Source organism: Perca fluviatilis, chromosome 5 (genome assembly GCF_010015445.1).
Source record: "Perca fluviatilis chromosome 5, GENO_Pfluv_1.0, whole genome shotgun sequence".
NCBI lineage: Eukaryota > Metazoa > Chordata > Actinopteri > Perciformes > Percidae > Perca > Perca fluviatilis.
In genome coordinates, this window is record NC_053116.1 from 35555672 (window position 1) to 35576155 (window position 20484).

Consider the following 20484-nt stretch of genomic DNA (forward strand, 5'->3'; position numbering starts at 1 on the left):
ATTTCAGAGTTTAGTAAATTGAAACAAATAAGAAAGACTGAGACTAAACACCAAGTTGGGTTTTTGTATTTTATTAAAAAAAGATATATTTGCAAATATAGGAGCAACATGATTTCACAAAAGGCCGCAGCCCAGTGTGGAGTCAGTTTCTCAAATGAGTGAACAGAACACTAGGCTTATATGCATCTTCAGAGTGACAGCACACACACACTTAGATTATTATGATGCTACAGTTCTTACAGGCAATCTGATACACATGAAGACAATCAGAGAAATGCAAGAGACATCTTGGAGCCATTTCGCCTCCTCCTCCCTGTACGACTTTCACCCCCCCAGTTACATCTTAACTGGCATGGGAAAACATGAGTTTTAGGGTGACCTTGTCCCTTTATCTGTTCAGACAAACAGCCCACATAATGTTCCAGACTGGACACCTCAGCAATTTAAGCAGAAACTGAGATAAACTGTCTTTCAATAATGTGAGAGAATTAAAGTAGAAATAAAACATAAAAATACAAGGAATTATGCTTAAATGTAATTTTTGCCATTACAACCTCAGATTACATGTATAACCAAATTATCATTTGAAAGTGTATGTTCTGCTCTTTATATGGGTTGTCTCAGTCCATTTTTAGCACTAACAGTCACGGAGATATTCAAGCAGTTTAGCCAGGCCAGCTGACAGTCTTGCCTGGGCCCGGGACGAGATCTTAGATGGGCCCCCCCCTCGCGGCCAGATCTCTCCTTTTCCCTTGCTCTTCCTCTCCTCACATCGCTCACTGAAATTAAGTGTGTAATCAGTCTCTGATCCATCCTGCTCAGACTCTCCGACAGGGCAGCGAGCCCCCCGCATCACTCTCTATCTCTCTCTCTCTCTCTCTCACGGGTAGCCTGACTCTGTCCCTCCGTTGCGGGGCAGCGGGCCCCTCCCGCATCACTCTCTCTGTCACCTGACTGCAGCTGGATCTCTCTCTGTCTCATCCTTACTGACGGAGCTACCAAACTCAACTGTTTCTGTCAAAGTTAACGTGTTGTGTCAGGCTTTTATACAAGCTAATGGACGTTAACATGAGAGCTGGCCTGTTACGTTACCTTACAAGGCTCGTAAACGTTGGCTGCGCTGGTTCTTACCTTGCTCTACGTTGACAGTTCCAGCTTCACCGTCACCACCTTTTTTTTAAATATTTGTTTAGAAAATCTCTAAGGCCTCTATTTTCTTCTTCTCTTTTCTTTCCTTTTCCGAGCTCCGGACTTGTGCTGACCGGACATTTTGAGCGTACTGAACTTCAAATCAAGTGACAATATCAAATTTTGATCAGAGGCCAAACCATTTTTATGTTTGGGGTGGGGGGGTTCTTGACCACCATTTCCAGGACAATTAGGAAGAAAACAAATAAAACGCTTTTATGTAATTCAAATATTATGCTACATATTGTTTTCCACAAATAGGCCTATTTAAAAAAAAGATTTTTAATTCTTCCATAATTTAATGAGGGCCCAGTTCTGGGCCCCCCCCCTACTGTGGGCCCGGGACAACAGACCCGTTTGTCCCCCCCTATCGGCGGGCCTGAGTTTAGCACCATGGATTTGGTTTTTAGTTTGTGCTCACCTCTCTTTGAAAAGAAGTCGGTTACCAATTGTTTCCCCTCATTCTGTTTTCTCTCCTCCTCCTGTCTTTCCTTTCTTTTTGGTAGCCTGATTTGGCTTTCTTTGAGAAAGACATTTCTACAGCAGAAGTTTGCGCTCCACCAGAAGCTCAACTTAACTAACGTAAACAAAATGCGTGCAGATGGACTAAACCATTTGGCGCATTAGCAAGGGGTGGGTGAGACCTTAGATATTTTTTTTTTATTTTTTTTATACAAAATGTAGTCAGTCAATCAACCAAGTTATTCATCCAATACACTAACTTTACATTTCATGCATTATGAAATTTAATTAGGAAATGAAAATATCCAGGTGAAATAAAATATATTCCACACTTTCCAAGGGCTCTCTCCCCCCTTGGGCCCTGGTAATCAGTATCGGTTTTACCCCCAGTCCGACGCCCCTGGTCTCCGTCTCCACGCGGGTTCTCCGCATCCATCGCGGCCATGATCATTTCTCGTGCGCCCTGCTTTATTTCCGCATCCAAGTAATGGTCTTTATAACGCGGATCAAGGAACAGTCGCGATGAAGTGCAGAGGATCCGAATAGATCTCACTGAAACGTGTGCTGACAGACTCTAAGAGCGCACTTTTCATTGTTTTCACTCCGTGGTCCGTCTCAACCTCTTTGCTTAGGAGACGCTTTGCAGGTTGATCGGGGACTGACACACGTGCAGGTCGCGGTTTCTGTTTGCGTCATCACAACATTTCGGCCGTATTGTTTCGGTGATAAAAGTATTTCGTGGCTGAATATTCGGTGCATCCCTAATTTACATGATATTTTTACAGACCCCAAATAACTCTAAGTCTGCGCAAAAAGTGAAGACGCTGATGAGTTCTGGCAAAGACATTTGTTACATGTGTGCGCCAGCTCAGGTCATTATCAACATAAACTCCTAGATATTTAAAGGTCACCTGCTTGATGTCATAACCATGGATGGCCACAGGGTTCTGATCTCCAGCTGATTTGATCTCATAACAAAAGAGGTGAACTGACATACCCTTGTGGGGAGTTAAGGCTCTTACATACTAGACGCAGCCCAGCTGGCACATGCAAATGTGACGTCATGGGATCGCCGTGACTATTTATACCCGCGCTGGTGCTCGCGACACTAGTTGCAGTCTTCCCCTGAACAGCGGTGGCGCTAATGAGGAAAGGCTACTGACGTTGCTCTTTCTACGGACTAGAAGAAGAAGAAAAGGGTAAACAACGGCAGAACTGGCAGCAGCATTGCCGTCAAAGCATCGATTTGATTTGCTGACCTACTTGGTCGGAACAAGCCTTTCATTCACCATAAAAGAACTCTTACCGGGGATTTCCACTGGATGCGTAACAGCTGCGGACCGGCTCCGCTGCGTGTCTGCTGCGTGCTCCGCCGTCCGTCAATACCCACCGGGTCTGGATTTGTTGCGGAACGGCTGCGGCCGTAACTGACAGCTGTAGTCACGAGGACCCACAAATTCTCGCGAATTCAGGTAGAATAGAACCACAAAACCAACAACAGTTAGTTTCCATCCAGAGGAGTAGAGGGGAAACGACTCTGAGCTGTGTTTTCAAGGTGTAGGCTAGTTCAGGGAAATATGATCCGCCGTGAGCACGGTGTATTTTATTTTGAAAATTAACCGGATATTTATTTTGTTTCTGTGCTCGACTTCCTGTCCCGCACTATCTGCCGTGTGCTGAATTGCTGCGGAGCTCTCCGTCGTCCGTCAAAAATAGAAGCTCTGCTTATCTGCTGCGGAGGGCTGCGGACTGAATTGAACTGACTGAACTGGGACGGAGTCGGGACGCAGACGTTCCGCAGTCTGTGGAAATACACACACTGACTTTAATGGAAACCTGACGACTCCGGAGACGTTCCGCAGACGTTCCGCATCCAGTGGAAATTGCCGGTTAACCCGGTAAGTTTACAAGACAGACTTGCAGTCACTCTGAGAGTCCTGGCATCCGGTTGTCGGCGAACTCGTTCAGGCCTCCTGTTTCCGCTTTGTCGCGCGCCGCTGGAAAAAAAAGAGCCGTGCGCGACCTCGGCACGCGCGCTATAAATCGGGCACGCCGGCAGGATATTACGTCATTTTAATGTCACGATGGCCTTTAAACTTATAAGGAATAATAATAGATTTTTTTCAGAGTTTTGGTACTGTGTATGCATGTATGGAGAGCTGGAATACTTTATTCTTCTACAAACATTTTTAAAAGAAAAGCAGACAGGTTATCATGGCCTGATGCTTTGGTTGTTTGTATTTTTTTAAACACCTTAGTAACAGTGTTCATGTTCTGAGTGTTGGCGTTGTATAGTTTGTCCACCAGAGGGCGCTCTACAACATCCCTGTTGGCAACACTCTTTGATTTTTTAAATTCTTTTGTTCAAAGGACTTTAAGTTTCATATCTTTAAATTAGTATTTGTATACATTTTATTTATAAGAACTTTAATATATTTTGATGTTCCTCTGTTCTGTTGTGACAATAAAACAATCATCATATTATTTTAGTGAGGACTCATAAATAACTACAAAAAACTAATGTTAGGGAAATCTAAAAAAAATTATCGGCCAACATATTGGAATATCGAATTTTTAAATCACCAAATATTTGTATCGATATCGGCCTTAATAAATCCTTTATCGGTCGGGCTCTAGTCTGCATCCTTGAAAAAGATATCCCAGTCTGTGTAGAGGAAGCATCCCTTCAGCTCCTCCATTTTGTCACTGGATCGTACCTTCACAGACTGGATTTCCGACTTAAAAACTGAGCGTTATGCTGGGAGCAGCTGGATAACATTATGGTCAGAGTTATTCAGGGGAGGTCTGGCTCTAGCTGTGTAGGCGTCCTTGATATATCATTTATCGAGGATGTTGTTGTTTCTAGTGTTACATTTTGTTACCTTCAATTTGAATAAAGTTGTCTGGCACTTCTACGCTAAACCAGGTTTCCGTAAAAGCCATTAGACCAGACTCACGGTATTCGTAGCAGGCTCCAACCTGTTGACGCAGTTCATCCAGTGTGTTTTTTAAGGATCGTGGGTTTCAGAGATCTATGGGTGGTAGCGGTAGCTTGGTGGCTCCTTGGATGTGCTGTCTGAGGACGCCTCTCCTACCCCGTTTCCTGGCCTTCCTGTCTCGACAGAGGCCCGGTCCATGATGTTGTCGTAGCTCCCCAGGCACATCGTGGAGCAGATCAGGCGACGGTAGCACTCCGCTGTCCCGCAGTCCCAGCAGCTCGGACCGGCTGTACATTAGAAGGCCGCTGCTGCTGATGGACCTGTCAGCAGAGCTCTCACAGGAACAACTTGGCCAGACAGGATTAGCCACGGCAGTGCTAGTGGTTCCATTCTCTTCCAATTCAATTCGCACACACAGCATACAGTTCACAACACAAGTTATATCCAGTGGTTGTCTTCTTTTTGTTTCCAGATGGTGTTCCTGTTTTGGATTTGACGTCTCTCTTCCTCCCAAATCTGAGTGAGATGTCTTCAGACCATAGAAACTTAGATCCTGCCACATACAATGATGTTAAGAAAACATTTGACAGTTGCACCATTGCTGGTAAAATAATCTTATTACAGCAAGCTTTTATTATAATTCATTCATCATGTTGCTCCTCTCCAACATTTCTTCCTCTCTTTCTTTCTTTATAACCCTTTTACCCCCCTTGTTGCGGCTCTAAGCAGTCCAAGTGCTGCCGCGAGTGACTAAACACTGAGAGATGCATAAAAACACTGTGACGCGCCCAAGATTGTACAATGATTCATTCCTCTTCTGTCACCCTGCGGTGAACGATCATGTGACCAGAGATCAGACTCGTCTGTCCTTATTGCGTCCTGGCAGTCCCATTAACATTACTGTAAACAGGAAACATCACTGTCTCTATTGCGGCAACAAGAAAGTTGTAAACACTCTGAAGCAGTGGCAGCTGCTGGTCTTTACATCATTAAACATGTCCATTTATTTATATGTAAATCTGCCCTACATTCCTTTTCAAGTTCATTGCTCTTTTCGTGCCTTTTATCTGCCCTGTCAAAGTTAGACAGATCTCCAAACCCCACCTTTGACCAAACAACACATCCGTGAGAAGGTTTCATCAAGAGGCATGGCCAGCAGTACATTTTCTTTGTCACAGCACTTAAAGTCAGCCAGCTAACTTTGTCATACCAGGAGAGCTGTTACTGTTACTTTGCCTTATCTTTTGCACTAAATCAATCTTAGGTGTTGATCTGCCCTGCTGTTTAACGCTAAATTTCTCCTCGTAAGGAAGACTTTTAAATGGCTTTGCCAAAACCAGGTCGACAATATTAGCATTGTCTGCCATCGTGTGCAGTTTGCTAGCTGGCTAGTTCACCCCTACGACACTAGCCTAACCTACTTTATGAATGAATGAACGAACGATCTAACAAAACAATATTAAAGGTGCCCTGCCACATGTATTTCATGACTTTGTGGTGATGTCTGAAGTTCTACCATGGACTCTGTAACATTTTTAGTGGGGAAAAAAATGCCTTGGTTACCTTGTTTCAAGCCATTCTAGTTTGTTATAGAAAGCCTACAGGAAGACTCAGCTGCATTTCTGTCAGTTCTTCAACAAGCTAAGCTTGTAGCTAAGCTAAGTTTGAATCTGATTGGCTAACATCTAGCCAATGAGAGCCTGGCTGTCAGCATCCTTTACCCAGCACAACTGAGCTCAGGCAACATGATGTCAGACTGACCAGCTTTTGTAATTGGCCTGATTTCTCCGCTTATTTCTGGCTAGAGCTGACAGAGGAGCTAGCAGTTCATTTTCACATTCACCACATAACACAAACACATATGATCCTAACGTATTTAAAAAAAATACAAAGAAAAACGGTTTTGTGTGGCAGGGCACCTTTAAACACGAAGGAGAAAATGTGGGAATTAGGTTAAACTGAAACAAGGAATGTGGTGTATAATTGTATGAAATGTATGATGAAAATTGGCTAGCAATCGTTTGTCTTTCGACTACACTTGCAAAATCTGCAATGGGACTGAGCTCGAATAGCTTCGGCAACTTTTTATAGTACAAAATCGCTGTCAATCAAAAGGAGATGCAGTCTTTCAACAGACCCTCCAATCATCACACAGAAGCCCGGAGTCCAGGCCAGCCCACTCCTCCATTCATCCCCAGAGACACTGAGCGTCTGTGGGCGGGACATAATTGCAGCATTTATCCAATGACCATCTAGTTTTGAAGCACTGAGAAAAACTGATCAAAGCAGCCCCATTGAAGTCCATGGACGCCAGGCTTCAACAGGGAAATGCACTGAGACGCTACGGGAATGTATGAGAAGGAAATCAAGTTAGTGGACCTGCTATATGTAGCTGATTCTGAACAAACTCGTCTTGGAGATGAACGTGTTCTAACGCATTTTTGGTCAATAAAATGTTAACACAATAGTACATATTTGTAGCCTGACAAGCCAGACCCACATTAAGATGTTGGGTCTGGGAACTCACCATTGACGGAGCTCAATCCAAGGGGCGGGATAAACGGTTGTCTTTCATATTCCCTCTGCACGCAATAGGATAGCGCTACAACCAGGCAGAGCAACGAAGAAGGTAGTGAAGCTAGTCGATAGATTAAACTTTTGCGGTATCCGGTCGGCAAAACTCCGAACACATCTTCCTTTTCTAAGAATGATTTCTGTGCCGTTCTTTGTTCTTTTCTCAAAGAAAAGCTTAACTCCAAGTCTTCCAGAAGACCGCTGTTCCCAGCAGCAGCAGCAGCCATAAGCCCCGCCCACCGACTCTATACACGATGTGATTGGCCTGCAAGCAAGCCAATGGAGAGTGCCTAGACCACCCTGGCTAAATAAATTTGCTACCACTAGGGTGCGTCTAGATTTCTAGGCTAACATATTTGACCATTAATGTTTTGACATTGAGGGAAGCTGAGGTTCCCTTACAGTTTTAAAGAAATCACCACTGCTCTGAAGGTAATAATAATAATATTAATACATTTTATTAACAGTTTTCATTGACAAATCAATCCCAAAGTGCTACAGGAGAAAAACAGGGTAAAAAGCAAAGAAAAGAAATAAAGACAAACAATAACACAAATAGAGATTTACGATAAAGCTTGCTAAAAAAGAGGTTTTTAGGCCCTTGTTGAAAGAGTCCGTGGTTTGTGGAGCTCTCAGGTAGTCTGGGAGGGAACTCAGGAAAGGAGCAGCTGAGCAGAAAGCCCGATCCCCCATGGTGCCGAGTTTGGTCCTGTGGGGGTGAAGAAGAACTTTGTTCCCAGAGCGGGAGGTTACGTGAGGAGGTTTGTGGTGTGAGTAGCTCTTTAAGTAGGGAGGGGCATTACCATGGATGCACTGATGGGGGAGTAGGGAGATTTTTAACTCAATCCTGTATGAGACAGGAAGCCAGAGGAGTGAGTGAAGGATGGGTGTGATATGGTCGTACTTTTGTATCTTCATTAGGATCCTAGCTGCACTGTTTTAGATGTGTTGTAATTTTTGAAGGCTCTTGCTAGGAGTCCTGCTGAGGAGAATATTGCATTGCAGCCCGTAAAAAACGAAACACAAGCACTTAACTGGCCATGAGTTTGTGTAACAATAGGCGACTGTGTCCTGCAACAACAAAGGAAAGTCCCTTCAACTCTTGCTTCATCTCTTTTCTTTTTCTCCACTGCTTTCTGTGCTGCCTTCACGTGCAGTCAGAAATTTAGACAGATTTCTATCCGTTCAAAGATAGTTAATTTCAACAGCTTCTAGCAATGAATTTGATTTGCAGTATGTGTTGTATGTTCTAAACAGGCTTCTCTCCACAGATACTTGTGCTGAGTGTCTTCAGAGGACATAACCTCACATGTAATCCAACAGAGCGGTAAAAGGGATGTGCAGTTCAGAATATGCATTGAATGTGCACGAAGGGAAGCCAAACACCTGCCCCCACACTGCCATGACACAGAGCTGCATTTACTATAGCCGCTTTCCGACCAAGTAGTTATAGGAACATAGTTATAGGAAAAGTCCACTTCTAAGCAGATCTACTAACTACTCTTCCCCAAAACCGTTTTTTCCATTTGCATTTGCACTGGCCAAGTGGCCATAGGTAGGAGGGGTAAGGGAGTAATGCAAGCATGCAACGGTCTTTATGGTGTTAGAATCAGAAAACAAATACACCAAAAAAAGTATGAACTAAATACTAAATCTAAGCCTATTTGTCATAATTTAAACAAGTCTCCCGAAGAGAAACGGGTATCTCTCTCCCCCACCTCTGCCTGCGTTGTGTGTGTATCTTTGTGTGTGTGTGTGTGTGTGTGTGTGTGTGTGTGTGTGTGTGTGTGTTTGTGTGTGTGTGTGTGTGTGTGTGTGTGTGTATGTGTGTGTGTGTGTGTGTGTGTGTGTGTGTGTGTGCGTTGTGTGTGTGTGTGTGTGTGTGAGTGAGTGTGTGAGACGGCCCGGTCAGCGAGGTTTTTAAGCCTGCAGGGCACGCTTGTGGAGTTTAACTCCGAAAAGCCTGCTGGCTGTCGCCTCACTTCATGGAGCTTCTCAACTCCGAAAACTTTGAAGCAAATTGTCAATTCGGAATCAATTTTCGCAAGAATGCCTATATTCGAAATCTAAAAGTTCATTTCTCGCCTTAAAAGTTGTCGGAAGTGAATTTAGTGATGAATAAGATGGCAAAAACTGTTAAAATTGTCCCGTTGTTGGTCTGTCTATGTACCGGAAACTCAACCCTCGTTGACCTAGGTCCCTATGCTGAAAAGGGAACAGCGAAAAGACCCTGCCCTGAAGTAGGAGCTGAAAGAGTTACAGGAACTGCAGCCAGAGGAACTTAAAAATCCCCAAATTGGTCCAGTCGGAACACGAGAAAAAAAAAGGGTTCTAGGAATTTTATGTTCTAGGAACTGCAAAAATCCCTCTGGTCGGAAAACGGCTATTGGCAAAGTATCCCTTTTTATTAGAAACATTATATTGCATGAAATATTTTGTTTTCTTTTCAACAGGAAGTCGAGTTAGAAAACATTGCACAGAGTTTGGAAGTACTTCCTGCCTTGATTGCGATGAGGGAACATTCATGGATCGTCCTACAGGGCTTACAGAATGTTTTCCCTGTGCACGCTGTGATTCAGGTAGACTTCTGTTTATGTTTCCTAATTAATAGTAGAAACTGGGGGTGGTACGGTTCATGAAAAAACATCCGAACCGCTCGGTTCGCTTGTCTCGGTTCGCTTGTCTCGGTTCGCTTGTCTGGGTTCAGAGCGTGTGTGCGTCGCATGGTTCAATGCATGCGCAATGTAGCCTTGTGCCTGTATGTGACCTCAGACAGTGTGCAGGGCTGGACTGGCCATCTGGCATACCGGGCATTTTCCCGGTGGGCCGACGGACTTTTGGGCCGAATCGCCGATATAAATAGGCCTTTTTTTATTTTTGGGCCGGGCCGGCCCATAAAGAACTCACAGCGGCCCATTGGTTAATTTTCTTTATTGGCACTGGCCTGACCCAATTAAATCCAGGAACCCCCTTCCCCACTCCGGGCCGCAAATTTACGAATCCCACTATGGCCACGCCTCCCGGCCCTGAGACGTGAGCTGTAATAGTTATGCTGGAAGTTTAGCATTCACGCAGGGCTGGACTGGCCATCTGGCATACCGGGCATTTTCCCGGTGGGCCGACGCATTTTTGGGCCGAATTGCCGATATAAATAGGCCTTTTTTTATTTTTTGGCCGGGCCGGCCCATAAAGAACTCACAGCGGCCCATTGGTTAATTTTCTTTATTGGCACTGGCCTGACCCAATCAAATTTACGAATCCCACATGGCCACGCCCCCCGGCCCTGAGACACGAGCTGTAGCCTAATAGTTCTGCTGGAAGTTTAGCATCCACCGTTAAAATGGACAAATGACCACCAAAGCGCAAGGGAGGTGCAGATAAATTACAGGACAAAAAGATTAAGAACATACAGGCGGATTCCTCAAAAATTTCGGACATGTTTGGGGCTGTAGTTGCTGCTTCAACATCAGCATTACCTGAAGCCGAGGAGGAGGAGAGGTGGCTGGCTATAGAAGCAGAAACAGAAACAGCATCATGACAGGGAAGAAGAGGAGGAGGAGGAGAGGAGAGAGACCATGACAGGGCCACGGGAGAGAGGGAGGAAAACAAGAGAGTAGATGACGATGTGGTAATGAGTAGGCAAATTAACAGGGACTCTCAGGGAGGGAGGGAGGCTGTGTGTGTGTGTGTGTGTGTGTGTTTGTGTGTGTGTTTGTGTTTGTGTGTGTGTGTGTGTGTGTGTGTGTGTGTGTGTGTGTGTGTGTGTGTGTGTGTGTGTGTGTGAGAGTGTGTGTGTGAGTGTTGTGTGTGTGAGAGTGTGTGAGTAGTGTGTGTGAGTGTGTGAGAGAGTGTGTGTGAGAGAGAGAGAGTGTGAGAGAGTGTGTGAGAGAGAGAGAGAGAGAGTGTGTGAGAGAGAGAGAGAGAGTGTGTGAGAGAGAGAGAGAGAGAGAGAGAGAGTGTGAGAGAGTGTGTGAGAGAGAGAGAGAGAGAGTGTGTGAGAGAGAGAGAGAGAGAGTGTGAGAGAGAGTGTGTGAGAGAGAGAGAGAGAGAGAGTGTGCGCGCACGCGCATGTGTCACGTCATAACGACAACAAACAGTTTGGCTGTAACATTAAAGTTAGTGGCTGTCAGGTAACCTAACTGCTTAAGCTTACATTGAAAATGCTAGCGGTTAGCCTGTTGGGTAGCTGAAAAGTCTGTGTGATCTATAAAATCAGTGTTGATACAAGCATCAGTGTTCCTTAAATGGCTTAATTAGCTTCTCTTGTATTGGTGCTCTTTTCCAGGGCATATACTACTCTCAGCTTTATTCTAGCTTTTTGGAAGGGTTATGGTTATGGTTCTAGTATTTAGCAGACACTTATGTCCAAAGCAACAAAATATGAATCTTACAATAGTTAAAATTAAATTTAAAGTTACTAAGCCAGTATTAAGGAAAATAGTAATAATAACAATAATGGCAATACAATATCAAAAATCAATAATAAAAAATACCATAAATATACAAATCATTACTCTAAGAATTATTTCATTATTTAAGTGTAAGATCAACAGTTAAGTCTTGAGATCCCTCTTGAAGGATCCAAAACTATCACATGAATGCTGAACACTAGGCAACTCATATCATAGCATGAACGCATATTTTAAGAGGACTGTCTGCACCAATCACGGTGGGTGTGGGCCGCCTAGGCCAAAAATGCCAGGGCTGATTTTTTGTCCCAGTCCAGCCCTGACAGTGTGTTTTCCCTCGCGCGAAAGAAGAGGTGTGGACAAGTTACCAACCAAACGTATAGCGAAAGACCGCGCAAAACATTTCAGACCATCCTGCCAACCTGTATCCATTTTCACATCAATGTACGCTGTAACGACTTTTCACTCTAAAGCCGCTGAAGCTGCTGCTGTTTCAATCCTGTCGTCTCTCTGCAGCGGCAGGGCTGCTCAGTTCCCCCCGCAACTGAAGCGCGCACACACACAAACACACACGGTGGATGCAGGAAAAACCGGAGATGAGACGTACACGATGATTTGAGGACAGCTACGCTCATTATTTTAAGTGCAATGATAAGTTAAAGTCCAATAAGTACTTTATCAAACCGTATGAATGTGAGTCCCAGGCCAGGATATCAAATTAACTAACAATGAAAAGATCAACAAGCCACTGACAGACGTTGAAATTTGATTCATTCAATAAATTATTATTTTTTGTCTTAAATCCACCGGCCATTTTCAAATTATACCAACATTTTCAGCATCCTGAGCCATTTTGGTAAGGTTACTAGGAAATCTCAGCCAAGAGAAATGTTATTCTCCCCAAAACAAGTTTTCTCCTATTTTTAAAGAACTATACAAATATTTATTTTTAATGTCTGACTTATGTTCTGACTTATTCAAAAGACGGAGCATTAAGAGTTCCTCTCTTTTTCTTTTAAAGGATACCATTTTTGTAAGAGCTACACTGAAGTTGGCAGTTTGATAAATGCAAGTTATTAATAAAAAGGCACGTAGGTTCCTGTAGATGGCAATACACATTCTCCTTTTTTTGCCAAATAAATGAAAAGCTTGTTGAAATCATCAATGTCTTCCCTCTTGCTGTATCAAAATCTCCCCGAGCTTTCCTCAGAGATGGTCCCAATAATGTGCTTAAAGTCAAGTCAAATTCAGTTTGTGCATGATTACATGATATAACTATTTTTTAATACTGTATCCTACTTTATGGATAATTAAGCTATATATCATATGCTGAAGTATAATTCTGGAGTGTTAAAGATTAAAAGAAAAAATAACAACAAGAACCGTACAGAACCGAAAACCGCGACCCTAAAACCGTGATATGAACCGAACCGTGGGTTTTATGAACTGTACCACACCTAGTAGAAACATATGAAACTAAAGATTGATTTTTGAGCATGTAGCTCTCTAGGAGATTAGACAAAATAAAAGTTAAGTATCTTAATATACAAGTAAAGTATTTTCATATGTAACCTATTTATGTGTTGACAGGTTTAGGTTTATCGATAAAGACAGCATGTACAACTACATCAGATACAGTTTGTGAACCACTGGAGGGATTCTACTGTACGGACTCTTCAGAAAACAGCTGTGGGGAAGCACAGAAACACAGCAGCTGTCAACCAGGACAATATATCAGCCAAAAAGGTTAGTTCATCGTGCTGAATTTAGGAGTATAGGTATAGTTTAAGATTTAAATGAGAACACCAAAGTTCGGTGAAAATGACCTTATGAACTTAAAGGTCGCATATTGTAAAACAAGTGAGATACCATGTCTTTTTTAATTATTAAGCAGGTCGAGGTGGTGTATAAATATGAGTAAAGCATAAAAAAACACTCAGAAATGCACACAGCCCGTGTGCATTCCTCCATTTGTTTGCTGATGACCTATCACATGACTGACACTCTGTACTTAGATTCCTTTGTCATCATCTGAACCGCCTCATGACAACTTATCAAACTCCATCAGCTGATGAAGGTCATGAGATGTGTGGTGGGACTTTTTTTTCATGTTCAGTAATGGAGCAGGCCCAATCGCACAATAGTATTTGTGCAACTGTGAGCAGGCCTTCACGGGAATTAGTTGTTTTTACTGAGATATAAAAGCTTGTGAAAGATTATATTTTGGGACTTGAAACAAAGAAATGTCTGTGAATGTATTTTAAACTGTATGCTTCAAAAATCTCAACAATCAAATACTGTTTTTTTTATTTAATTTGTATTTGCAGGAACAGCATTAAAGGACACTGAGTGCTCTGACTGCAGCGATGGAACATTTTCTGATGGGACATTATTGACATCGTGTCAGCCACACACACAGTAAGTGAAGCTTCAGATCAGACATGGACACACCTGAACTCTTCCAACAGCAGCATGGTTCCCTACACATGGTCCTGTCAAAATGTCCCTCTATCATTCCAGATGTCAATCATTGGATCTTCATCTGATAAAACCAGGAACTGCTTCAACGGATGCTGAATGTGAAGAACAAGGTTCAAGACCCAGGATCCGCGCTGTTGTGGTGGGGCTTGTGACCTGTTTAGTCGGACTTGCAATAGCTCTGTTGTTCGTGCTGCATCTCAAAAATAAGAAAGACACAGGTATGATTGGCATTTAGACAATTAAAACATTTATGTTTTTAATACATAATATAATAGTCAGATCATGATGTTGTTGATTGAGGTGCTTTTCATTGGTACATGTTTTATTACAGAAAGAAAAAGGAATGCAGACAATCCCCAACAGGTATGTTCTTTACTGTTATTACTCAGTACATGTTACTGTATGTACAGTACAACGTAGAAATGATTTTAGTAGAAGTAGTAATTAAATTATATCACTATTTTGTCAGTACTTCAAAAACAGAGGTGATTTCTTTAAGACTGCAAGGGAAGCTCAGCTTCCCCTAAAATGTCAAAACATTAATGGTCAAATATGTACTATTGTGTTAACATTTTATCGACCAAAAATGCCTTAGAACACGTTCATCTCCAAGACGAGTTAGTTCAGAATCAGCTACATATAGCAGGTCCACTGACTCGATTTCCTTCTCATACATTCCCGTAGCGTCTCAGTGCATTCCCCTGTTGAAGCCTGGCGTCCATGGACTTCAATGGGACTGCTTTGATCGTTTTTTTTCAGTGCTTCGAAACTAGACAGTCATTGGATAAATGCTGCGATTATGTCCCGCCCACGGACGCTCAGCGTCTCTGGGGGTGAATGGAGCAGTGCGCTGGCCTAGACTCCGGGCTTCTGCGTGATGATTGGAGGGTCTGTCGAAAGACTGCATCTCCTTTTGATTGACAGCGATTTTGTACTATAAAAAGTCGCCAAAGCTATTCGAGCTCAGTCCCATCACGGATTTTGCAAGTGTAGTCGAAAGATGAACTGCTGCGACCTATTTCTTGGTATTTGCTTGGCAACATTGCTAGCCAATTTACATCATACATTTCATACAATTATAAACCACATTCCTTGTTTCAGTTTAACCTAATTTTCACATTTTCTCCTTCGAGTTTAATATTGTTTTGTTAGTTCATTCATTCATACAGTAGGTTAGGCTAGTGTTGTAGGGGTGAACTAACCAGCTAGAAAACTGCACACGATGGCAGACAATGCTAATATTGTCGACCTGAGTTTGGAAAACGTAGAATTAAACAGCAGGACAGATAAACATTTAATATTAATTTAGTGCAAAAGATAGGGCAAAGTAATAGTACCAGCTCTCCTGGTATGACAAAGTTAGCTGGCTGACTGGAAGTGCTGTGACAAAGAAACGGTACTGCTGGCCATGCATCTTGATGAAACCTTCTCACGGATGTTATAAATTATTATATATTATTATTATTATTACTTTTATTATACAATATATATTATTATTATTATAAATGGACAATTTTTATGATGTAGGCCGAAAATGAGCTTCCCCTCTTTGAAAGACCAGCAGCCGCCACTGTGAAAATAGAATAAACATCCACCTGAAGAAGAAGAACAGCTGGTAAGACAGTAGTGAATTCTTCATTTAAATGTTCATGTCTTTACAAATGTATAATATGTTTCTGTTTAAACTCAATTTATTTCTCTCTTCAGGGTGTGGCTGTGATCAATGAACACAGAGACAGTTCATTGGACACGTCAGAGGAAAGTTCCATGCAAGTCCCGGACTAAGTATGTAACGGCTCCAGGCTCTTCACTCAGAACTTCTGCTCCATCTCTCTCACCTGGACATTTTGCTGCTTGTACAGTGAGCTCTCCTTGTGTGGAACACCTTAAAGACCAACATGTTCCCATCGCTGTCATTCCAAGCCACAGATCACCCAGACATCATGTGTCTGAAGGCAGGTATCATCAGAGAGCTAACACCTGGCCCCCCTGCCCCCGCGGCCTCTTGCCTCTACTGAAGCCCCTCCTGACCAAGCTTCTGTCAGGACGGCTCTGCTCAACGCTCGCTCCCTTACCAACAAGACATTGCTTCTCAAAAATGTATATTTTTAGGGAAAATTTGGATTTTCGGATCCTTACTGAAACCTGGCACAGTTTCTTCTTATACTTAGCCGAATTAACCACTAGGAGCAGACCATTGGAGTCAGTCTTACTCCCATGGTCACAAGTGAAATGTATCGTGACAGTAAAAGAAAAAGCAGGAATTTATAGATATCTTTTAATAATTTCTTTAAAAATACTAGGTAATAAGAATGACACTAGTAGACATTGTGCATGTCACTTTGTCTAGCTACATTAACCTCAAGATAATACATTTTTATTTAATAGAAACATTGCATGAAATTAAATTGGTTTTCTTTTCAACAGGAAGTCGAGTTAGAAAACATTGCACAGAGTTCCGAAGTACTTCCTGTCTGGATTGCGATGAGGGAACATTCATGAATCATCCTACAGGGCTTTCAGAATGTTTTTACTGTGCAAGCTGTGATTCAGGTAGACTTCTGTTAATACTTTCTAATTATTAGTTAAAATGTATGACTGAGCCTAGATTTAGTAGGCTTATCACTGCTGGTCCCACTGTTAATGCTGTGTAAGAACTGAGAAAACTAAAGACTGGTTTAACAGTGTCATTGTGAAGATGCAGAAAGTCATTTAGAAGAGTTTACTGCACTGCAGAATTACAGACTGCACCCAGAAACAAAGACCTCATGTGTTATGAAATACTGTGAGACCAGTGAAGACTATTTTGTGTCATAAAATCCTCTTTTCACATAAGTAAATAGCAGTCGACATGATCAAAAGTCTTTTTGCAGTTAAGGTATTAGCTGTTGGTATCAGCTTAGACTTTTATCCTCCGTTTTTATAAATGGGACGATTTTAGCATGTAGCTCTATAGTAGAAGAGACAAAATACATATATTTAACATCTTTGTGTTTACAGGTTCTGGTTTAAAGATAAAGACGCCATGTACGACTACCTCAGATACAGTTTGTGAACCACTGGAGGGATTCTACTGTCTGTACCCTATAGAGGACGACTGTGTGAAAGCACAGAAACACAGCAGCTGTCAACCAGGACAATATATCAGCTGAAAAGGTTAGTTTATTGTGTTGACTTTGAGATTATAGGTATAGCTTTAATTTGAAATGAGAACACCAAAGTTCAGGGGAAATAACCTTAATGAACTTAAGAAGATGTCATGGCTACAGAGAATGAGTTGGACCCAAATGCAGAGACTGGCAGGTAGTGTAGGTTTGTCAGAGGATTTAATGATAAATCACAGCTTATACCCAAACAAAAGGTGTCCTGATACAGAAGCAGGAACAGGAAGAATCCAAAAACAGGAAGAAACAGATTACAGGAACACAGAGACCAAAAAGGGGTAGACGACAAACAAACTCCAACACGGAAACCCATACACAGTGAATACAATGACCTGACAACAGTCAAGGGAAAGACAGAGACTAAATACACAGGGTAGAGGTAACGAGAGACAGCTGACACAAGGAGAGGGAAACAGGTGAAACACATTGGGCTGGGCAGAACAATCAAAAAAGGTGGGAAAACACAGGACAGGAAGTAAAACAGACAAGACAAGACAGAAAACTAGACTACCAAAATAAAACAGGAAACAGAAACAAACAACCATAACAGAAGAGTCTGAGAAGAGAAGAGACTGGAATGAATCATTTTTCCTGAAAAAAGCTTGTAAAAGATTATATTTTGGGACTTGAAACAAAGAAATGTATTGTATAGAATAATTTATTTTTAACTGTCTGCTTCAAAACTGTCAACAATCAAATAGTTTTTTAAATCCACTGAAAGGAAATCAGACAGATGTGATGAAATGTAAAGATGTCATAGAACACGTTGTTCTCTTCACAATATGTAAACTGAACTGGATCATTTGTACAGGAACAGCATTAAGGGACACTGAGTGCTCTGACTGCAGAGATGGAACATTTTCTGATGGGACTTTATTGACATCGTGTCAGCCACACACACAGTAAGTGAAGCTTCAGATCAGACATGGACACACCTGAACTCTTCCAACAGCAGCATGGTTCCCTACACATGGTCCTGTCAAAATGTCCCTCTATCATTCCAGATGTCAATCATTGGATCTTCAGCTGATAAAACCAGGAACTGCTTCAACGGATGCTGAATGTGGAGAACAAAGTTCAGGAGCTGTGATCGGCATCTTTGTGGGGGGGCTTGTGATATATTTAATGGTCGGACTCCCAATAGCTCTGTTTTTGTGGCGTCTCAAAAAGATGAAAGACACAGGTATGATTGGCAGTTAGACAATTAAAACATTTATGTTTTTAATACATAATATAATCATTATGTTGTTGATTGAGGTGTTTTCATTGGTAATGTTTTATTACAGAAAGAAAAAGGAATTCAGACAATTCCCAACAGGTATGTTCTTTACTGTTATTACTCAGTCCATGTTACTGTATGTACAGAAGAATGTGGAAATGATTTTAGTAGTAGTAGTAATTAAATGATATCACTCTTTTATCAGTACTTCAAAATGAATAAACATCCACATGAAGAAGAACAGCTGCAGGTAAGACAGTAGTGAATTCTTCATTTAATTGTTCATGTCTTTACAAATGTATAATATGTTTCTGCTTAAACTCAATTTATTTCTCTCCTCAGGGTGTGGCTGTGATAATTAAACACAGAGACAGTTCATCGGACACGTCAGAGGAAAGTTCCAGGTTCAATGAAATCCAGTAGGATGCTGACACATTGTAAGTTGTACAGAAATGAATCAGTCCAAGGTGAATTTTGGCCACTGTGCTCCAAAGTGAACACCTGCTGGTCTGCAGCCTGCATCACTATCTTCCAGAGATGTTACTGGACAGAGACTAGTCAGTCTGGAATAACAGCTTGGAGCAAGTCCCGGACTAAGTATGTAACGGCTCCAGGCTCTTCACTCAGAACTTCTGCTCCATCTCTCTCACCTGGACATTTTGCTGCTTGTACAGTGAGCTCTCCTTGTGTGGAACTCCTTAAAGGCCAACATGTTCCCATCCCTGTCATTCCAAGCCACAGATCACCCAGACATCATGTGTCTGAAGGCAGGTATCATCAGAGAGCTAACACCTGGCCCCTAGCTTCATCAGGACACCGAGGCTGTCAGGCCCTGATGGTGATCTGTCAGTGATTTTTAGAAATAGCTTTAACTATCGGTTGGTTAGCACCGAGACTGTCCCCTCAATTGAACTCAATATGACTCGGAAAAAAGTCCCACATTCTGCTCTTGATATTTAGTTATTAATTTGATGTTGATATTTGTCACTAATAGTGATATGATCCAAAGCTTATGGAAATAATTACATGGCAAAACTGTAAATATAGATTGTTTTTATTTCAAAACTGTCCCCAATATCTTAAAGGACAATTATTATAATAATAATAATACACAAATGTCAGTTTGCAAAGACTCCCCTAGAGTGGAATGCACTACAACACAAACTTTCTATGCTCAACAAATGTATAAAACATCAATAGCGCCCAAGCCAGGAAACTATGTACACTTATGTCTGAATTTCTCTCTCTCTCTCTCTCTCTCTCTCTCTCTCTCTCTCTCTCTCTCTCTCTCTCTCTCTCTCTCTCTCTCTCTCTCTCTCTCTCTCTCCCTCGCTCTTTCTGTCTATCTCTCTCTCCCTTTCTCTCTCTCTCCCTCTCTCTGTCTCGCTCTCTCTCTCTCATATATATATATATATATATATATATATATATATATAATTTTTTGCTCTGATATTCTTTAATGTATTATTTCGATACTTCAGCTATGGTTATTATTTACTGACGTGTTATTTCCTGTAGTAGATATTATGAATATTGTTCAAATGAAAATATTCTAGAGAAAGGAGACTTTTGGAAATACTTACAAATCAGACACCGTGTGATGAAAAAGTTTCAGTCAGGTGAAGTGGGTAACCCAATTGTTGACTATCTTGACAACCCGTTTAACCATAAGGCGTCAACATTTTACAAAAACTCAATTTTTTTAACTAGTAGCATATGTGACAATTTGAGAATAATTTGGCAGAGAGACCTTGGTTGTGCAATTGACAATGCAGGAGTGGAAACTCCCCATGAGGGAGACAGCATCATATGAGGTTATGCTGGCTAGGATAAGGGGCAAAGAGCCTGGGACACTGGGGATTTAGGATTACTTTATGGTCCACCTGACCTCTAACTAGTAGCCTGATTATGAGATTGTAACCGGATTTTTATGCCATATTTATTTAATTTACTGATATTTTGTTTGTTTTATTTAACTAATACTACTGTACTTTTTGTCTGCTCAGCTTGTGCATTTTTCATTTTCACATTCCTTGTGACCAGGATAA

The 20484-nt window shown here is 41.9% G+C and overlaps 2 protein-coding genes across 5 annotated transcripts in view; both read left to right on the top strand.

The window, feature by feature from the left end:
• Positions 1-19759, top strand: part of LOC120559159 (tumor necrosis factor receptor superfamily member 14-like) — a 57671-nt gene extending 37912 nt beyond the window's left edge. Inside the window, exons 4-11 of one of the 4 annotated variants that reach the window (XR_005639220.1) lie at positions 9617-9742; positions 13163-13318; positions 13900-13990; positions 14093-14271; positions 14385-14416; positions 15581-15668; positions 15761-16153; positions 16481-16592. Coding sequence is in view for 2 of the 4 variants with exons in the window: in XM_039800686.1 (XP_039656620.1) it covers positions 9617-9742; positions 13163-13318; positions 13900-13990; positions 18222-18400; positions 18504-18535; positions 18642-18686; positions 18779-18859 (710 nt within the window). In the remaining 2 variants the exon portion in view is untranslated. Of the gene's footprint in view, positions 1-9616; positions 9743-13162; positions 13319-13899; positions 13991-14092; positions 14272-14384; positions 14417-15580; positions 15669-15760; positions 16154-16480; positions 16607-17053; positions 17203-18028; positions 18120-18221; positions 18401-18503; positions 18536-18641; positions 18687-18778 lie in introns of those variants that run through there. The other 3 variants (XR_005639219.1, XM_039800686.1, XM_039800685.1) reach the window with 3 other exon arrangements.
• LOC120559161 (tumor necrosis factor receptor superfamily member 14-like) overlaps positions 1-20484 on the top strand; it is a 202390-nt gene that overhangs the window by 91494 nt on the left and 90412 nt on the right. The gene's annotated exons all lie outside the window — the stretch shown is intronic.